At 47.2% G+C, this 18,455-nt stretch overlaps 1 protein-coding gene across 1 annotated transcript; it reads right to left on the bottom strand.

Moving 5' to 3' along the window:
* Positions 1-14,731: 14,731 nt before the first annotated feature.
* On the bottom strand, positions 14,732-15,097 carry LOC146831265 (nuclear apoptosis-inducing factor 1-like). Its single transcript, XM_085603864.1, has one exon. The coding sequence runs from the start codon at positions 15,095-15,097 to the stop codon at positions 14,732-14,734; it is 366 nt and encodes a 121-aa protein (XP_085459990.1).
* Positions 15,098-18,455: the final 3,358 nt, after the last annotated feature.

The following is an 18,455-nucleotide window of genomic DNA, read 5'->3' on the forward strand; positions in this document are numbered from 1 at the left end:
CAAAGTGTTAAAATCGCAGTGTGTCACAGCGCGAGCTACCCCAGTTCCTCTCCTAGGCCAACTCCCCTAAAAAGAATACAGAGGGACTCACTGGGAGGCAGCGGCACTGAGGCTTAGGGGTTGGGTCCAATGTAGTGGTCAGAAGCATCGTTGTCCGGGTCAGCCACAGTGTCATACCGTCCTTCCATTCCTCCCTTGAAGTCTTGTTTCAGCTGTAAATACTGAGCGCTTAAAGGGTGAACAGTTCACGCCACGCGGCAGCATGCTGCAGATCACAGAATACGGCGCCGACTCCTCAGCTTACAGCCTTCTCGCCACACAGCCACCCACGTGTAAGAGGTTCCACTCCCTTTTGCCAACGTCAGGATGGAATGGATAAATGGAAAGTCATTACAACATCACGTCTCGCGGAAAGATATTTCACAAGCATAAACACGTGTCAAACGGTGTCCCAATTGCTAGATATAGTTCAGGACATTGATACACTAGCCCACGTTCAGGGCAGTAGTCCCTTGCGGGAATACCAGCTCTCGGTCACCCTACCTACATTATGTTTGAAGGAACAACTGCTCGCCCCCAAAGTACACATGGCTCAGACTGGTCTTCCACACTTAGTAGAACTACACAGGCAATGACCACCTATGGACTGGGCCACTAGAATTATGCGGGAGGGGATGACCAAATTATGCGGTAGGGCCGACTAAATTATGAGACATTGTAACACATTACGAGGCTTAATGCAGCATATTTTGTGATCGTATTTAATTTTTTACCACTTCATTTTTACATGCTAGCAATGTCTGGGCAAAAGGTTCACTATGTTACTATCAGTTCCACATCCAAGCTGCAGCCTAATTTGAACCAGATTCCCTAAATGTTCTATCTTGCACCTTGACCCCTGAGAGTGTTCGAGAACGTTTGTGTTGCACTGCTTGTGGGATACAGTAAGGCGCAATGTGTGAATAAACAAAAAGCCTTGGCGCACCTTTGGCTCCTGCTAGGATACATATAGCTTTGGAGGTCTTGTCAGAATTCCAGCACAGCTCACTGACTCACCTGGAGAGTTGCAAGGCACATGGACAGGTTGTGTGGGAGCTCGTGCTGCACCGTTGTCTGGAGCACCTCAAACCTACCACCGTTCAAGTGATGCTGGACAACGGACAAGTCACAAGATTATGAGCAGAACAAAGACGGTGGTACTATCACGAAGTGCCACAAATGTGGAACGGTTTAAACAGGCACACCAATGCAAAAATACAACAAGCGACAGAGCTACGTAAAAAAAAAAAAACCCAAAACACGGCGTGCGCGCACCACTGTGAGCCATATGTCTTCAATTATCGCGCCCGTGTCTGGGCACGATAATTGAAAACATATGGGCTTTGGTGCGTGTAACAGACACCAATAGGCCATGGGCGGAGCAATGTGCCCGCCTTTGGCCTATTGCGTGGTCTGTTAAAAAAAACACGTGCGCAAAGCCCAATAGCAGACCCCAAAAGGAAAAGCACACACACGAGCGTGTACGATTCCAGGGTCTGTTTCTAAACACCCTAAAAAATGGCTCGCCTGCGCGAGCACTGCTGCGCAGTGCATCACGAGGGGCGAGCCCTAAAAAGACTGTGATGGGGGGGGCAGCCCATGTGAATGCGACGAAGGGATCAGGCGTGTGCATGCATATCAGTAGACAGGCTAAGAACACTTTCTTATGAGGCTTCTCCAGAGGCATAGTGTTGGTTGGGTCCGGATCATTAGTGTGTGACCGTAGGTATGCCAGCAATGGTTCCCATATATTTCTGGGCCGGGTGTGGGTGGGCGCAGGCTCCCAATATGCAGACAGCTGCTCCTGGCAAGACACAACATCCCTGAGCCACTCCTCCCTGAGCGGGTCCCGACTTCTACCCCAATAGATTGAGATGCGCCTCTTGGCAAGCAGCAGTGGCATGGCTGCTAATCTCCTACAATGAACCGGCGTTTCCTTGACATCCCAGCAAAGCAATTAAGGGAGAGCGGTCCAGGCGCTCACCGAGCATCTCCTCGGTAGTGAGAAAAATAGTCTCCCAGTATTGATATTTATTAGGACAGCCCCATGCAAGATGAAGGAGATCTAGCACATGCAGCATGCTTCACCAGCAAGTCCAATTTTGCTGATTCAGTCAGGCATTCTATACAATCTATGCAGAAATTTAAAAAGAAGGAGGCACAGCCGATAGTTAGGCGAGCAGGGCTTTTATCTGGTTGCAACAGAAGGACCATTGCTCCTGCGTAATCGCTATGCCAAGTGAGTCTTTCAACTCTCTGTGGGCCCTTGGGGGGCACATGGACGCTGTGCGCTGCATGTCACTGTATAGCCTTGTAACCAACTTGCGAGGTGAAGGATTTTTCAAAAAGTTTTCGAGTGCATTGAACATGGGGGTGCAGCGGAGAAAGAAGCTATGTAGTTGCGCAGTGCCATCCACAATTGAAAGTAGGTCATTTTCTCTCGAACAATCATTTTCCCTTCCTCCCGCACCTGTTGGAGCTCTATAAAGGGCCCCTTGGGGAATGGGTTGCCCATTGAGATGATATGAAGCCGCCGTAATCGCGAGCATGGGTACGCATCTGATAGCGACAGTAAGGCAGGGTGTTTGGGTAGAGGGACAGAGGGAGCATACAGCATTTGCAGCCCCGCTCTACGGCACATTGTGTGCCATGCTCACACTGTACATCACACAGTGTTGCCTGATCCCATTCAGGAGCTGTGTGTGCCATGAACTGCATGAGGAACACCCAATGAAAGCCGAACTGCGCCTGGGAGCAGTAGTAATAAAGATCAAAATCAGGGGCAGCCAACCCACCCTGTTCAAAAGGAAGCATCAGAACTTCCCAGGAGATCCTAAGCTGTCTCTCAGCCCACACAGAAAGATCATACTAGGGGCAAATTATCATGGGGTGGCGTTAACATTATCGCCGCTTTAGCATCCATTTTCGGGCAAAAAGCGGCGATAATATCATCACTTTATTAACAAGGACACGCTAGCGTGTGTTTCCTTGCTGTAGCGCCCGTTATCAGCACGCCTCGCATTGCATCATTAATGAGATGCAAAGGAGGCGTGCCTGACAAAACTCCTTCAGAAAATATCGCTAACCCAGCTTCGCAATATTATCAATGAGGGGTAGCGATATTTAAAATCGCGTTAACTATGCCTTAATGCAGGAATTTAACGTCTGGTAAATTCCTGACTAAGGCATACCTAACATGGGAGGTGGATTGTGGGGCTAAAGGCACCGGGCCTTATCATCAAGTTATCGCCGATTTCCATGGAACATCGCTGGAAAACCGTTGATGATACAGCGCTAGCATTGCAATATATTGCAGCTATAGCCGGCGATAATGTGAAGCGCGCTAAGCGTGCTCAGAGATAATTATCACTGGGGTTTGATAATATGCCCCTAGATCCCAATCTGCGTCTGAATACAGAGTTGAGTGGAAGGGGAAGATTGGCAAAAATGTAAAGGAACTTGGGTAAGACTATCATTTTTTGGGACGGCTATGCGCCCCATTAATGACAATGGGAGTTTGGTCCTGCCAACAACACAGGCCTCGAGCCAGTCCATCAACCATCCAAAATTAGAACTCCTCAATTCCTCAACGTTGTGGATCACCCAAATGCCCAGATAATGAACCTGGCCTTCCGCCCATTGCAGCGGAAAATCTGCCTGAAAGTTCTTTATTAAGTTTGTTATTGGGAAAATCATCGATTTAGCCCAGTATATGAGAATACCAGAGAGTCCACCAAATATGAGAAATTCCCTGCTCAGGGGGCCTAAATTCACCTCTGGACGTTTGATGTACAGTGTGACATTGACCGTGTAAAGCGAGACAAGTATCACCTGCAGGGTGAATGCCAATCTACGGCGGGCATGGTGCTTTCACAAGCATGCTGCCAGGGGTTCCATGTCTATGGCAAATAATAGGGGCGACAGCGCCCCCCCCGCTGTTTGCCCATAGATACCAGAAACGAGGAGGACTCCACCCCATTCACCCGGATCCAAGCGGAGGGGGAGGAACACAGCAGGGAGATACGTTTAATGAATTTGGTGCTTAGCCCAATGCGGGCAAGAAGCGCAAACATGTATGGTCATTCGACTAAGACGAATTTCTTGGTGGCATTGAGAAAAAACGCGACAGCTTGCGACATCGGGTCCACCCCCTGCATGGTAGCGTAGAGTGTACGCATGTCATGTTGTGAGCAGTGGATCTACCTGGCACAAAACCACATTTATCAGGTCTCACCACTTGATGTAGCAAAGGGAGTAGCTGGGGGGCAATAAGCTTAATGAATATCTTAGTATCAAGATTGATCATGGAGAGCGGCCGGTACGAGTTGCATCTCTGAGGATCCTTATCCGGCTTTAGGATTGTTATTATGAGGGCCTCTTTTAATGAGGTGGGATCGTCCCGCTCTCCAAGGACTCCTCGTGCATGTGCATCAGGTGCGGGCAAGTATTGCTGCATATTCCTTATAAAAGGCAGCAGACAAGCCGTCCAAACCCGGGGTTTTATTGCCTGAAAGCACCTGGATGGGCCGCACCACCTCTTCTACTGAGAACGGCTCATCCATTTAGGCTCTGTGTCCGCTCTCCAGCCATAGCAGTTGTATGGAATCAAAGAATGGCTTGAGGTCTAGGGGAGGTGCCCTCTGTCGAGAGCTGCATAGGGACTCATAGAAGGAAACCATTTCGGTTTGTACAGCTGCCTGTCACAAGACCAGCATGTCTTCCGGAGTACGCAGCTCAGTTATGTAGTTGCTGGCCATGGCTTCTTAAGGTGACCTGCTAGCATCCTGCCGGCCCAATCTCGTTCACCATATTTATGGGCTCTGGTGTCTTTGCTGAGGTAGTGTGTCTCCTGAGTTGTTGCCTCTTCAAACTCAGGGGCATATTTACAAGGGCTTTATCTCTGCTCTTTTGGCTTACAAAGCCCATAGATAAAACCAGCGCCCTATTTACAAGAGGGTGCTAACATGCATAAACGCATTTTAGCACCCTTTTTCCCAAAGCCTCCCTTTGCATCTCCAATGAGACGCAAAGTGGACGTTACTGGGCGTACCCCAGATGGACTACCTTGCAAATATCGCTGATGTTTACATCGGGACATTTACAAGGCAGCCAACATGATTTTAGCACACAATAGATTTTGGCGAAAATGGCAGTTTTCGCCAAAATCTAATGTTTGCTAAAATCCTGACTTAGCCATCCCTAACATAGGGGGTGGATTATAATGATACGACCCCCTTTGTCGTATCAACAAGGTTATTGCCCTTTTGCAGGGAACATCGCTGGTAAACCAGCGATGTTCCCTGCAAAAGGGAGATAACCTCACTATCTCTGGAATTTTTATCGCCCTGGAGTAACGCGTTGTTAATTACGCACTACCAGGGCGATAAATACCAGAGATAGCCTGCGATAATATAATTATCGCTAAGCACGGCCAGCGATGATTATCACTGGCCGTAGTTAATATGCCCCTTAATCTCTAGGGAACGTATTTCACTCTCTAGTAATTGGATATCATTACGGAGTGAGCGCAGCACACCCGCCATCTTGGCAAAGCACTCCGGTCTTAAACACCTCCCACAACGTCAAGGGGGAGTCGACTGATCCTTCATTGAGCGCAAAAAATTAAACCATCTCTGTCTGATGGATTCCTGAAACACCTGGTTGTGCAGTACACCAGGCGGGAGTTTCCAGCTAAACATCTTGGTCACATAATCAGGCAAGTCCAGCGTGAGCAGTACAGGGGAATGGTCTGACACGGTGCGGGGCTGATGGTGCACCTCCCCCATCAAGGCAGCCACATCCTCACATCCTATGAGGTCAACCAGTAGTCGATTCGCAACCATGGGGGTTCAGCACACGATACACAGGTTCCCTACGCAGCACCCAAGTTCCTGCTGTGCCAGACATCTACCAGACCAAAGTCAGCCATAATGGACTGTATAAGAGTGACCGCCCTAGGATGGGATCAGCGTGAATTGGTTGATCAGTCGAGGGTAGGGTCAAGCACGATGTTTGCGCCCAGACCAAGGGTGTCCGCTAGTCTCCAGATTCCCTTGAAAAGTCCAGGTTGTCCGAGTTTGGCCCATATATTGAGATAAGTTTCACAGGGCTCCCTCCCAATACACCCGCCAGCACAGCCGATGTCCGTGCAGGTAACAGCGGCGGGGATGCGTTGGGGGGATTTTGAGGGATGATGCGACGGAAAATTAAATAAATAATACACTTTCCCTTGGCATCGTCCTTCGAAATCCCCCAACGCAGCCCCACCGCTATTACCTGCACAGACCGCGGCTGCGCCAGCATCACATATCGCCCCTGTGTGTCACAAAGTACTGTGCACGTGCGCCAGTGTAGACCCTTCTGTAGGAGTATGGCTACTCCATGTGCATAATTTGAGTAGCATGCAATGTGTTTCTCACCCACCCACTCACCCAACCCGCAAGCACATGCGGGTGTGTGCTCCGCATGGTGGAGCTCCTGCAGAAAGCAAATGCCCGCCCTGTGGCCCTCAAGATGTGATGCGACCTGTCTTACTTTGCGTGAGTCATTGAGACCCCGTACATTCCTCGTGATGCTATTCAATCTAGTCATCTCTCATAGCTGTTACCCTGGACAGAAGCGGATTTCACCTTCTGTTGAGAGAGGTGCAGTTGTAGGCTGGTCAGGAAAGATAGAGAAACACAGAGAAAGGGTCAGCCTCAGAACATTTAAATGCAAACAACCCCACCCAAGACCCCACCTGCCACCCACTCCATCCACCCAAATCAGCTGAAAAGTTCCACCCAGTATCCCGCCCCACGTACAAGTGTAACTTAAAGTCATGAAGAAGTTGGGAGTCATTCCCAGAGACACTGCTGGAACCCCAGCAGAGTCAAGCAGGCGGAAGAAACTGGGTGGCTGGACAAGCATGTGTAAGGAGGTGAAGGGACCTCCAGGCAGCCGCGGTGGCTTCAGCTTAGTTGTCAACTTGATACACAGCTCACGGGGAAAGAGAAAAGGGAGGGGGAAAGCGTGCCATGTGGCACCACCCAATGCCCAGTCTGTGGAGAGGGGGTGTCCTCCCCTGCTCCAGCTTTGCAGCCGCACGGTCAGTCATTGTCACTTTTGCGATTCTCTACTTCTGCATCTCTCTCAGATCTCAGCGTCTGCTTGACCGTACGAAGATCTCGGACATGTTTAGCTGCACTTTCCAGATCTGAGAAATATGATGTTTTCCCAGCGTGGAATATTCACAGCTTCGCTGGGTATTGAAGAGAGTATTTCACATCAAGTTTCTGCAGAGAGCTTTTCACTGTTAGGAATTCTCTCCTGGCTGCCTGCACCTCAAGGGTAAAATCAGGATAGAAGAAGATAGAGTTTCCCTGGGCAACAACATTCTTTTGGTTTCTGGCTAGACGTAGCACTGTGTCTCTGTCTCGATAGTTTGACACTCTTGCGATAATTGGTCTGGCAGGCTTGCCCTGAGGTGGTCTGGGGCTGAGCGATCTATGTGCCCTTTTAACAATGCAGACAGGTGAGAGCGAGCCACCAAACAGAGCTCAGAGCATCTTCTCCACATAGACTTCAACGTGGGCCATAGCTGTGGGCTCTGGGCTGCCCACCATCCGCAGATTATTGCAGTGTGACCTCGCCTCCAAGCCTTCGTTCTTGTTCCTGATTACCTACAGCACCTTCTCCATGCTGAGAAGTTTCTTCTTAGTGCATCACTTTTATCCACCAGTGCTCAACCTGCACAATCGGTTCTTGATGGTTATAGACGATCAAATCTGTCACACAAGGAGTCAATTAAGTGGTCCATGGTGGTTAGGGACTGCTTCAAGTCCTTGAACATTTCTCGGATGTCTTGCTCAGACAGCGGGTTCTCCACTGCCCCAGTGTCCTGCTGATCGTTTTCCATGGAGGCAAAGCCCCTAGGAGGTCTGCGTTGTTCAAACGTGAGCTTGGACTGTTTGGCGTCGCCCTTCCCCAAGACACCAATAGTCCTCTTAAGATCTGTGTGCCTCAAAAACTGCTGTGAGCGAAAGTGGGGCCTCCCCACCACCTCTCACCCAGAAGAAAGTCCAGCGGGTCAGCGCAGGGAGCAGTCTAGTGACTTTCGTTGGAGCTCCCCAGAATCCTCCCGCATCTCGGGGGAGAGCAGTTGCCCACCACCAACACAGTCCAAGAGGGGCCCCCAGGTGTTCCTTAGGGCAAGGTCAGAGAGCCAGAACCTACTGCCCTGCTCCTCACACTTGATAAAGCTCCAGTTCCTGCACAGGGCTGTCCACCTAACATCCGTTCTCCTCACTGTGCCACCCTTCAACCAGGCACCAGGAGTCAGGGCCTGTACTCTTTGTCGGGTGCTGCAGTTGATGATCAGCCCAGAGCCCATAGTCAGGCCACTCACAGTCTCTAGTTAAGAGCCCCTCCAAGGCAGGTGCCGTAGTGTTCTCAGGGACTTTGGGCCTCCAGGGGCCTGCAAACACAGCCGCGCTGCCACCCTAGCACGGGATCCTGTGCAAATGGAGCTGCTCACCACGGCTGGAGAAAGCAAAGCCCCGTGCCTAGGCCCGACTGCTCGGGCACCCAGCCTGTCAATGAAGCCGAGTTCTCTGCTCGTAAGGCAACTCAGCTCTTCTCTGCCCCCCAGCGAGTCAGCCGTTGGTGCACTCATCGCGCAGTCCGAGGTCTGGTTCCTCCAGCGAGTCGCTGCCTTACCTCAACGATCACAGCTCCCAGTCTGCGATGGTTACCAAGGGGGGCATGGCAGACCTCCCACAGTTCCCCCAGGCTAGTCTCTTGCACTTGTCGCTGGCAGCAATGGTCCAGCAGCAATTTAGGGAGCCCTGCCCACCCAGGCTCGTGGTGCTCTGTCGGGTTCATGCTGCTGAGTTTGCCAATAGGCACCGCGTCTCAGCTGCCTTGAGTGGCAGCACCCGTAAAAACAAGCGCTGGGGGCACCTCTCGATGTCGCTTCTCCCCAGATTAGGTTGGTCTGTGCCTATGCCACCCACGGTACCGTCTCAGCTAGCATTCCTCTCTGTGATGCGGGTACGATTCCCCGGAGACAGCAAAGGGACCGCAATGCTGTCCTGGCGCCTTCCCCCTGCAATTCTCTAGCGATGCCAGACACAACCACCGGATAAATGCAGGATTTCTTGTCCCGGCAGCAGAGCTTCACCAAAGAGCAGCCATCTTGCTGTCGGGCTCAACGGCACCTCTAAGTAAATAGAAAGTTTAGTTACCATAATCAGATGTTTCTTAGTAAAATTTTAATGCATTTGTTAAACCAGAACATTCTGCAGTTATGACGAATATTTCTAAGCATGTCACATTAAGGTCGAACCTCTAAATTCCATTGTTCAGATTTCAGCATTGTCTAGCTAACTTCTGGTTAAAAGAAAACTTGCATTTAAGCATTTCTGTGCATATCTATATCTGCATAGTGCAGTTTGCATATATAAAATGCGTAATTTTTTCTTCAAATTTAACAATTAATCATTGCACTATAGCTGTTATTCTAAATTATTCGCATCTTAATTAGTTAGCATCTTCATTCTCCACACTAATGCTAATTTATTTCTTAAAAAATCCCATCAATGAAGCTTCAAAAGACCTGCCATGGTTCTTCTATCAGACACTGTGTAAACCAAAGGGAAATGCCCATCATTCTGTGCTCACCTGAAAATGAGTCAATCATTGACAACTACTTCTGATATAAGTTGGTCTTTTATATTGAGTCTACTCTCTACATACTGCTGAATACTGCATTTTAATAGTCTTACAAATTATAAATACATTAGTGCGTTCACTTTGTACTACATATATTTTTATTTCCTGGACTACTTTGTGACCATCCTTTTCTTACAGCTGCTAAAAAAAATTCTTAGAATCTCGAATGCAGAAATTACTCAAAGTCCAAGCAGAGAACATATGCTGCAAATTATTAATGAAATATTATTATGAATTTCATTAGTGCGAGTAATCAACTAGGAAAATATAGCACCAAAACTGAAGGAGTAGTCACTCACGTATTACTGAAACAGTGCGTGTATTGTGTTCAGTACTTCACCACGACTAAGGTTTGTTGTTATATTTGTTTTTTCTCAAAGTTTTCTTTTACAGGCTTGAACTTAGAAGCCATCAAATTGTGGAGAGTGACACTGATCACGCCCACACAGTGGTATTCTCTTGCCACCAGTTGGTAAGAACGGAGCCCCCTCTATTTATTTAGGTCCTGATGAATGCCCTGGACGCACCTGGGCCAACACGGCAGAAACATGTCGACCTCTCACATAACGGTTAAGGGACATTAACTCCCCCACATACTGTCTTCTGATTTTAATATCATATAGTTACCTTTCACATTAAAAAACACAACTATGATAACTATAATGATTTTTAACCACACTCATTTTACACGGGCCCCCACTTAGTTTAGAAGTGCATCCCTGTCGTCAAGTGTATGCCCGCCCTCTATCAAAGCAAAGTTTTAGAGAGCGAGGACTGGTCAATGATGAAGCATGACACCAGGTGGTGTGTGAGACCAGTCCGTTACATTTTGTGAGATGTCTCCACTCACAATATAACCCAAACCTCACAGTGGTCACTACTTTAGGAGCAACTTTTTGTGGTTAACGTTTATTGTTGGAGGCTGCTAGCTTCTAGAACCCCACGCCTCTTGTTCCCTTCTCCATACATTTTGGAGCTCACGTGTTCTTTGACAGCATTTATTAACAATGTGCAACTGAAACAATGTTGCAGACCTTCAGCGTTTTATTCTTTATGATTTTGATCAAGTATTTAACGGTGTTTAGAGTAGTCTGTGATTTTTGCTATCTTTTTTCATACAATTTAAGGGATGCTCCTATTTTTATTTTTTTGAAAGACAAATATAAATGTTTTAGAAACATTTTTTATATAAATAAAAATATAAAATTTTATATCAATTTATGAAGACTTGACAGATCATCCAAGAGATAATGATTTATGAATTTTATGAATGACCTTCGGCATCCTGAATATTACGATGACCCCAGTACCATGATTGTTGTCTCTAGAAAAGATCTTAAAGGAAGTTGTTTGATGCTTTTGGACACAATCAGACATTCCTCAGAAATAGTGAAGCCAACGGTACTGGCAAACCAAATGATATTAACCACCTATAGTATCCTAGCCATATCTCAAAAGCACTCAGGGCGGATATAATAGATTCTTACTGACCCGCTTTAGATTAGAGATCATTCATAGATTAACAAGTTTCCCTAGTATGAATGATTGGTCCCGAGATATGAGCAGGTGCCCATGTGATGATGTGTCAACAATGAACATTGCATGTTCTTTTATTTTGTAAATTTTTTTCCACACAAAGAAAGAGGTGGATTTTACCAATCTTACAGTCACTAGGCCTTAGAGAATGTCACCCCGCATTTTCAGCATTGCAACCCCTAGAGAAAGAATATTTTACAAGGTCACTATCCGTATTTAAAAAAAATGTAATAAAATGTAGGGAAACCATTTTTATTATGAATTTTTATAATATGTAATTTCTTGATCAAGTATATAGGAAGCTACAGTAGGGCATTTTAAAATCAAAAATTAGGTTGTATTTTTAAAATGTTCTTAAAGTTGTACTGATTATAATGACACGTTATTACGTGCTTTTATGATTTTCTTGAAAGAAATCAAATAAAGCTTTATTGAATTGAATTGAGATCATCTGCATAAATATTCTTGTAAAAATTGTGAATCGCTAAAATAGAGTGTTAGCGACCGCAACACAACACTTAGCAATGCAGGAACCCAAATACCGAAAATACCAGAACATCGCTAAAATAGCTCCCGCAAAATTAGCGAGAAGCAGCATTGAGAATCCTTAACAGCGATTCATACAACAGCAACCACAAATCGCGATTAGCAATTAAAGAATCACAATGCAATGCATGGAAACTCGCAATTAGAGAATACCATGAAAATCGCTAAATAGCAAATGCAGAATAAGGGGAATCACAATCAGGTGGTAAAGTTAAAAAAAAATTCGCACAGGTGCCATTAATCAGAAACCTTTTAAAACTGACTCAGAAGACCCCTGAAGCCTTTCACAATGGCAGCCCTCTACGTGATGGCGAGGAGGATGAGGAACCATGCCACAGCCCAGCGCAGAAGGAGAATACAGCAGAGGATTTTGCTGGGCCAAACAGAGGATGAAAGCTACGATAAGTACAGGCTGAACCGTGCAATGATCATGCACCTAATTGCAGAATTGGAACCCCTATTGCAGCACAAGACCCGTAGGACCCATGCTATCACCGCACATGTACAGGTCCTATGTTGCCTGCACCTACTTGCGTCAGGCAGTTTCCAGGGTGTAGTAGCCAGAGCCGGAGGGGTATTACAAAGCTCACTCTCACGATTCTTCAAAAGCTTCCTTGACGCCATGATGACAAGGATCCACACCCACATCACCTGTCCCACAACCCCACATGATTTGAATAAGACAAAACTTGAATTCTATCAGGTAGCACAATTCCCTCATGTGATCGGATGCATAGACTGTACGCATGTCCCTATCTGTCCCTCAGCAGCTAATGAATACATCTTCAGGAACAGGAAATCCTATCACTCAATTAAAGTGCAAGTAGTGTGCAATGCAAAGCATATCATAACGGACATCGTGGCACAATTTCCAGGAAGCGCCCATGACTCCTATATATTCCGGCACAGTGGTATCCACATGCGTCTGCTCAGGAGTAAATTTGGTGAAGGACATCTACTTGGTACACACATATACCTATCTGCAACATCAATCAAACACATGTTACAGCATAACTGTGGCTAACCCTTTGCTTTCCACCCTGTAGGTGACAGCACACACGCTGTGCGGGACTGCATCTTGACACCATACCTCAACCGAGCCAAACCACATGAGCAGAGGTACAATGCTACACACATCAGCACACGGAATGTGATTGAATGCACCTTTGGAATACTGAAAAGTCACTTTCGCATTCTACACAAAACTGGTGGAGCGTTGCAGTACCCCCAGAGACCTGCTACAGGATTGTGGCTGCATTTGCCATGTTGCACAACATTGCCAACAGAAGAGGCATACACATCAAGATGTCCGACAGTGAATCTGATGGGGACGACCAACCACTTGCACAACACCGACAAGCGCATGTGGTGAACTCAGCAGAAGGGCAAAGGAGAAATACACACATCATCCAACATTATTTCTGAGGTAGGTAATATTTAAGCCATAACAACTTAATGGTGAACGCAAAATTATTTATTAACATGAGCTCATGTTTAGCCAAAAAGAAATAAGTGCAAATTATGACTATGATTGCATTGATGTATAAAGTCAAATGAACAGTTCCACGCATTGGATAGCAATCACTAGGTTCTAATTGACCATGGTTACACCACTATGGCCAAAAAAGGAGGACATGCCTGGCTAGCGCCTCCTGCCACGCACCCCCAGCCTCCTTTTGCCTGCCTCTGCTACATCACCCTGATGTGTGACTGAAGATGTAGTGCTGCGTGAACTACGCCTCCTGGCAATGGTCACTTGCACCGACAGGCTACTAAGGCACGATGCCTCCTCACTCCCCTCCTCCCCTGTCAAGTTGATGCCACCCACAGTCCCAGCCTGGATATGTTCCACAGCAGTGGTCACTTGTCCTAGGGCCCTGGCAACATCCCCACAGAAATGTCAAAGATCTATTTGCATTGCCACGTAGCGCCGTGCCAGCAGCGCAGTGGTGTTGCAGAGCTTGTTGGTGGCCCTTGTATTTGCTGACATGCGTATCATGCTCTGACGATGCCTTCTCCTCTTCGTGCTTTGTCCCGCAAGCAGCGCCCGGGTGAGCTCCTGTAGGCTCGACTTTGTCTGCCTATTATGCTCAGCAACCACTGTGGTCAGCTCACGCACACTGTCTGTCATTGTGCTGATGTTCTTTGCAAGTTTGGATATCTGGAGATTAATTGAGCCCATATGTCTTCCTTGCAGGCGCTGCACGCGTCACATCCGGGCCTCTGCAACTCCAAACACATTCGGAGCCTGCTCTTTACGTGCAGCAATATGGGCCCTTGACCTGAGCCGTCATCCAGGTTGAACCTGTGCCTGTGGTGTAGGTGGTGTTGCAACACAAAACACAAGGCTGGCTGGTCCCTGTAGTGGGTGCAGGAGACAGTTCGGATTCCATTGGCTGCAATGAGGGAATCTGTGCCCTGAGTTTTGGTAGTGCGGATGGTGTGCATGCTGGGACAACTGGGGTCTCAACATCGGTCTCAGCAGGTGTCTCAGAGATGTGGAGGCAGTCACTATCTTCGGAGTCTGCCTCAGCTGCATCTGTGATGTGGAACAGTGCAATGTTAAATTTATTTAATCCTACTATTGTTGTACATTTGGCATACTTTGCTCACATTAAATCACTGACTGAAAACACTGACTGCCATCCAGTGTTCGTGTGTTTTGCTTGCCATTGTTGCTTTGGAATGCCCACTTGACTGACATGCCTACAACTCCCATTATGCATTGGGTGTATGAGGGAAAACGTGGACTGGAGTTTGATCTGTACACTTTGTTTAGTCTGGGTGTATGTGCACGATTATACATTACGTAGAGGATTATGCTTGCATGCATCTTACCTTGTGGGGTACTTGCTGCGCCGGATGTGTCCAGCTGTGTGACTCCAACCACTGCCTCAGGCTAGATTGTTGCCTCCACAAGGTCCTCCAGGGCTGTGTTGTTGGGTACAGTTGATGTTTTCCCTCCTGTGCCACCTGCCTCCTTCAGCCTTTCGGCAATGTGTTCTTTGACACGTATCCTCAGGTCGTACCACCTTTTTTTTAAATCATCAATGCTGCGTTGTGTGACATCCACATCATTAACCTTTGTCTTAATGCACAGCCATATTTTTCTTTTTTCTGCCTCTGGCATATTCAGAGACATTTTTCCAAAGAGCTTGTCATGGCTCTTGCTGACATCCTCAATGAGATTTTCTAGTTCTCTCTCACTAAACGTCATCTTCCTCTTTCTGGGCGTGGCACTCTCCCCTGATGCTGTTTTGTCCATCCTTTCGCTAAAAGCAATATCAAACTTTGGAATTTTCTGTTATAGCGCCTCTCATTTGTGTCCTCGCAAATCGTTTTAGCGATTTTTTGCGATTCGGTATTATTTCGCTAATGGATTCATGAATTGCGGATAGCGATTTTTAAATTGCGATTCCTTAAATTTCGCAATTAAAGAATAGCTATTTTGGTTTTAGATGCATGTGCCTGTTCGTGCCTTGACAGGATGTTCAGTGAAGTTATGAGCATATTTATTACTGAAAAGTGAAACCAAAGAAAGTATCATGGTACAATGAGCATCTATTGAGGTCAAGCAATGATAGATTTAAGCCACATAAACAATGAGAAATAGTGAACCTATATCTCAGTAAGGGGTGCATAAACCATAAACCATCTTACCCAGGCTGCAGTAGCAGACCTGTGGTGTCATTTTGGAGGGCTTCCCAGGGGTGGCATAATACATGCTTCAGCCCCTGGTAGGCCTCTGGGGTACCTATGCCCTGGGTACATAGTATACCAAATACTAGGGACTTATAAGGGCACCTTAGAATCCAATCTGTTGTGTACCTAAGGTATTAGGAATCCATTTAGAGAGGAAGCAGCTAGGCTGGGGTCCTGAATGGCAGGTCCCCAGCCAGATTAAAGTCGAAAAACAGTGTTACATCAGCAAAAAGTGGGGGTAACCATAAGAAGCAGGTCATACTCGCCTACACCCCCCCACCCCCCCAAATGCAGGGACATTAAACTAACCTTGACCAGTTGAGTCTTCATGTTCTTAGTGGAAATATGTGGAGAGTCCATCTGCATTGCCATGGTTATTCCCAGGTCTATGTTCCACTGTATAGTCCATCCCTTGTAGGGAAATGGACCACCTTAAAAGTTTGGGGTTTTCACCCTTCATCTGTTTTAGCCATAAGAAGGGCTTATGGTCTGTCTGAACAATGAAGTGAGTACCAACCAAGTATGGCCTCAACTTCTTCAGAGCCCAAACTACAGCAAAGGCCTCCCTCTCAATGAATGACCAATGTTTCTCTCTGGGGGTCAGCCTTCTGCTTATGAAAGCTACTGGCTGATCCTGACCTTCATCATTCAACTGTGACAGTACAGCCCCTCCCCCCAACTCAGATGCATCTGTTTGCACAAGGAACTTTTGGGAGTAATCAGGACTTTGCAGAATGGGAGCAGTACACATGGCCTGTTTCATGTCATCAAATGCCTTTTGACAGCTAGCTGTCCACTGAACCTTTTTGGCCATTTTCTTGGAAGTAAGGTCATTCAATGGAGTCACAGTGGATCCACAACCTGTTACAAATCTTCTGTAATACCCAATCAGGTCTAAGAAGGCTCTCACCTGAGTCTGGGTGGTGGGAGCAACCCAGTCCATTATGGTCTGGATTTTGCTCTGCAATGGTTGAACCTGGCCTCCGCCTACAAGGTGGCCCAGGTACACAACCTGACTCTGCCCTATGTGACACTTAGTAGCCTTGATAGTTAGGCCTGCTTTTTGCAGGGCCTCCAAAACATTCCTCAGGTGGAGCTAAAGACAGCAATATCATCTAGATATGCTGCACTATAGTCTTCCAGGCCTGTAAGGACTTTATTTACCAACCTTTGGAAAGTGGCAGGTGCATTCTTCAAACCAAAGGGCATTACCACAAATTGATAATGCCCACTAGGGGTAGAAAATGCTGTCTTTGGCTTTGTATCATCAGCTAGTCTGATCTGCCAATAGCCAGCTGTCAAGTCAAATGTGCTTAGAAACTTGGCTGAGGCCAAAGTATCTATCAGCTCATCTGCCCTTGGGATGGGATGGGCATCAGTCCCAGTGACTGCATTGAGACCCCTGTATTCCACACAAAACCTCATCTCTCTCTTTCCATCTTTGGTGTGAGGTTTAGGCACAAGGACTACTGGACTAGCCCAAGGGCTATCTGAGGGTTTAATAACTCCCAAATCCAACATCTTTTGGACTTCTGTCCTGATGCAGTCCCTGACATGCTCAGGTTGCCTGCAAATCGTATTATTAACAGGCAGACTGTCCCCAGTGTCCACTTTATGAGTGCACCAGGTAGTATGACTTGGAGTCAGAGAAAACATATGTCTGAACTGGCTAAGAACTTTTTTGCAGTCAGTTTGCTGTTAGAAAGTGAAGCTGCCTGCAAAGGCTACACCATCTACTGATCCCTCATCAGGGTTCTGCGAGAACAGATCAGGGAGGGGGTCACTCTCTTCCTCCTGTCCCTCATCAGTAGCCATGAGCAAGCCCATGTTTGCCCTGTCAACAGGTGGTTTTAGTCAGTTGACATGGAGTACCATATAGGGACTCCTGGGGGTTCCAAGGTCTACCAAGTAGGTAACCTCCCCTTTCTGTTCAACAATTGTATGGGGGCCACTTCATTTGTCCTGGAGGGCTGCTGGGGCCACAGGCTCCAACACCCACACTTTCTGCCCTGGCTGGTAAATAGTCAGCACAGCCTTTTGGTCATGCCTGGCCTTTTGTAATTTCTGGCTAGCCTCAAGGTTTTTAGTTGCCTTTTTCATATACTCAGCCATCCCGGAGTGGGGTCCAAGTACATAGTCCACTATGTCCTGTTTAGGGGGTTTGAGAGGTAACTCCCATCCCTCCTTCACCAGACACAAAGAACCCCTAACAGGATGGCCAAACAAAAGTTCAATAGGGCTGTAACCAACCCCCTTTTGAGGCACCTCTCTGTAGGCAAATAAAAGGCAGGGCAAAAGGATGTCCCATCTGCGCCTAAGCTTTTCTGGGAGACCTTTGATCATGCCTTTTAAGGTTTTGTTGAACCTTTCAACTAAACCATTGCATTGTGGGTGATAGGGTATGGTGAATTTATAATTCACTCCACACTCCTTCCACATTGCAGTCAAGTAACTTGACATGAAATTTGCACCCCTGTCAGATACTACCTCCTTAGGATAACCTACTCTTGAGAATATACCCAAGAGGGCCCTTGCCACCACAGGTGCTGTAGTGGTCCTAAGTGGAATGGCTTTTGGGTACCTAGTGGCATGGTCCACCACCACAAGGATAAATCTGTGCCCAGATGCTGTCTGAGGATCCATGGGACCAACAATGTCAATCCCAACCCTTTCAAAGGGAACCCCCACCACAGGTAGTGGTATCAGGGGGGCCTTTGTGATTCCACCTGCCTTCCCACTGGCTTGACAGGTTACACAGGAGCGACAAAACTCCTTGGTATCTTCAGACATGTGGGGCCAATGAAAGTGAGGAACAATTCTGTCCCACGTCTTGTTTTGGCCCAAGTGTCCTGCAAGGGGAATATCATGGGCCAGTGTCAATTGGAAGCCCCTAAACTTCAAAGGTATTACCAACCTCCTGG

Source organism: Triturus cristatus, chromosome 5_1 (assembly GCF_964204655.1).
Source record: "Triturus cristatus chromosome 5_1, aTriCri1.1, whole genome shotgun sequence".
In the NCBI taxonomy this organism is placed as follows: domain Eukaryota; kingdom Metazoa; phylum Chordata; class Amphibia; order Caudata; family Salamandridae; genus Triturus; species Triturus cristatus.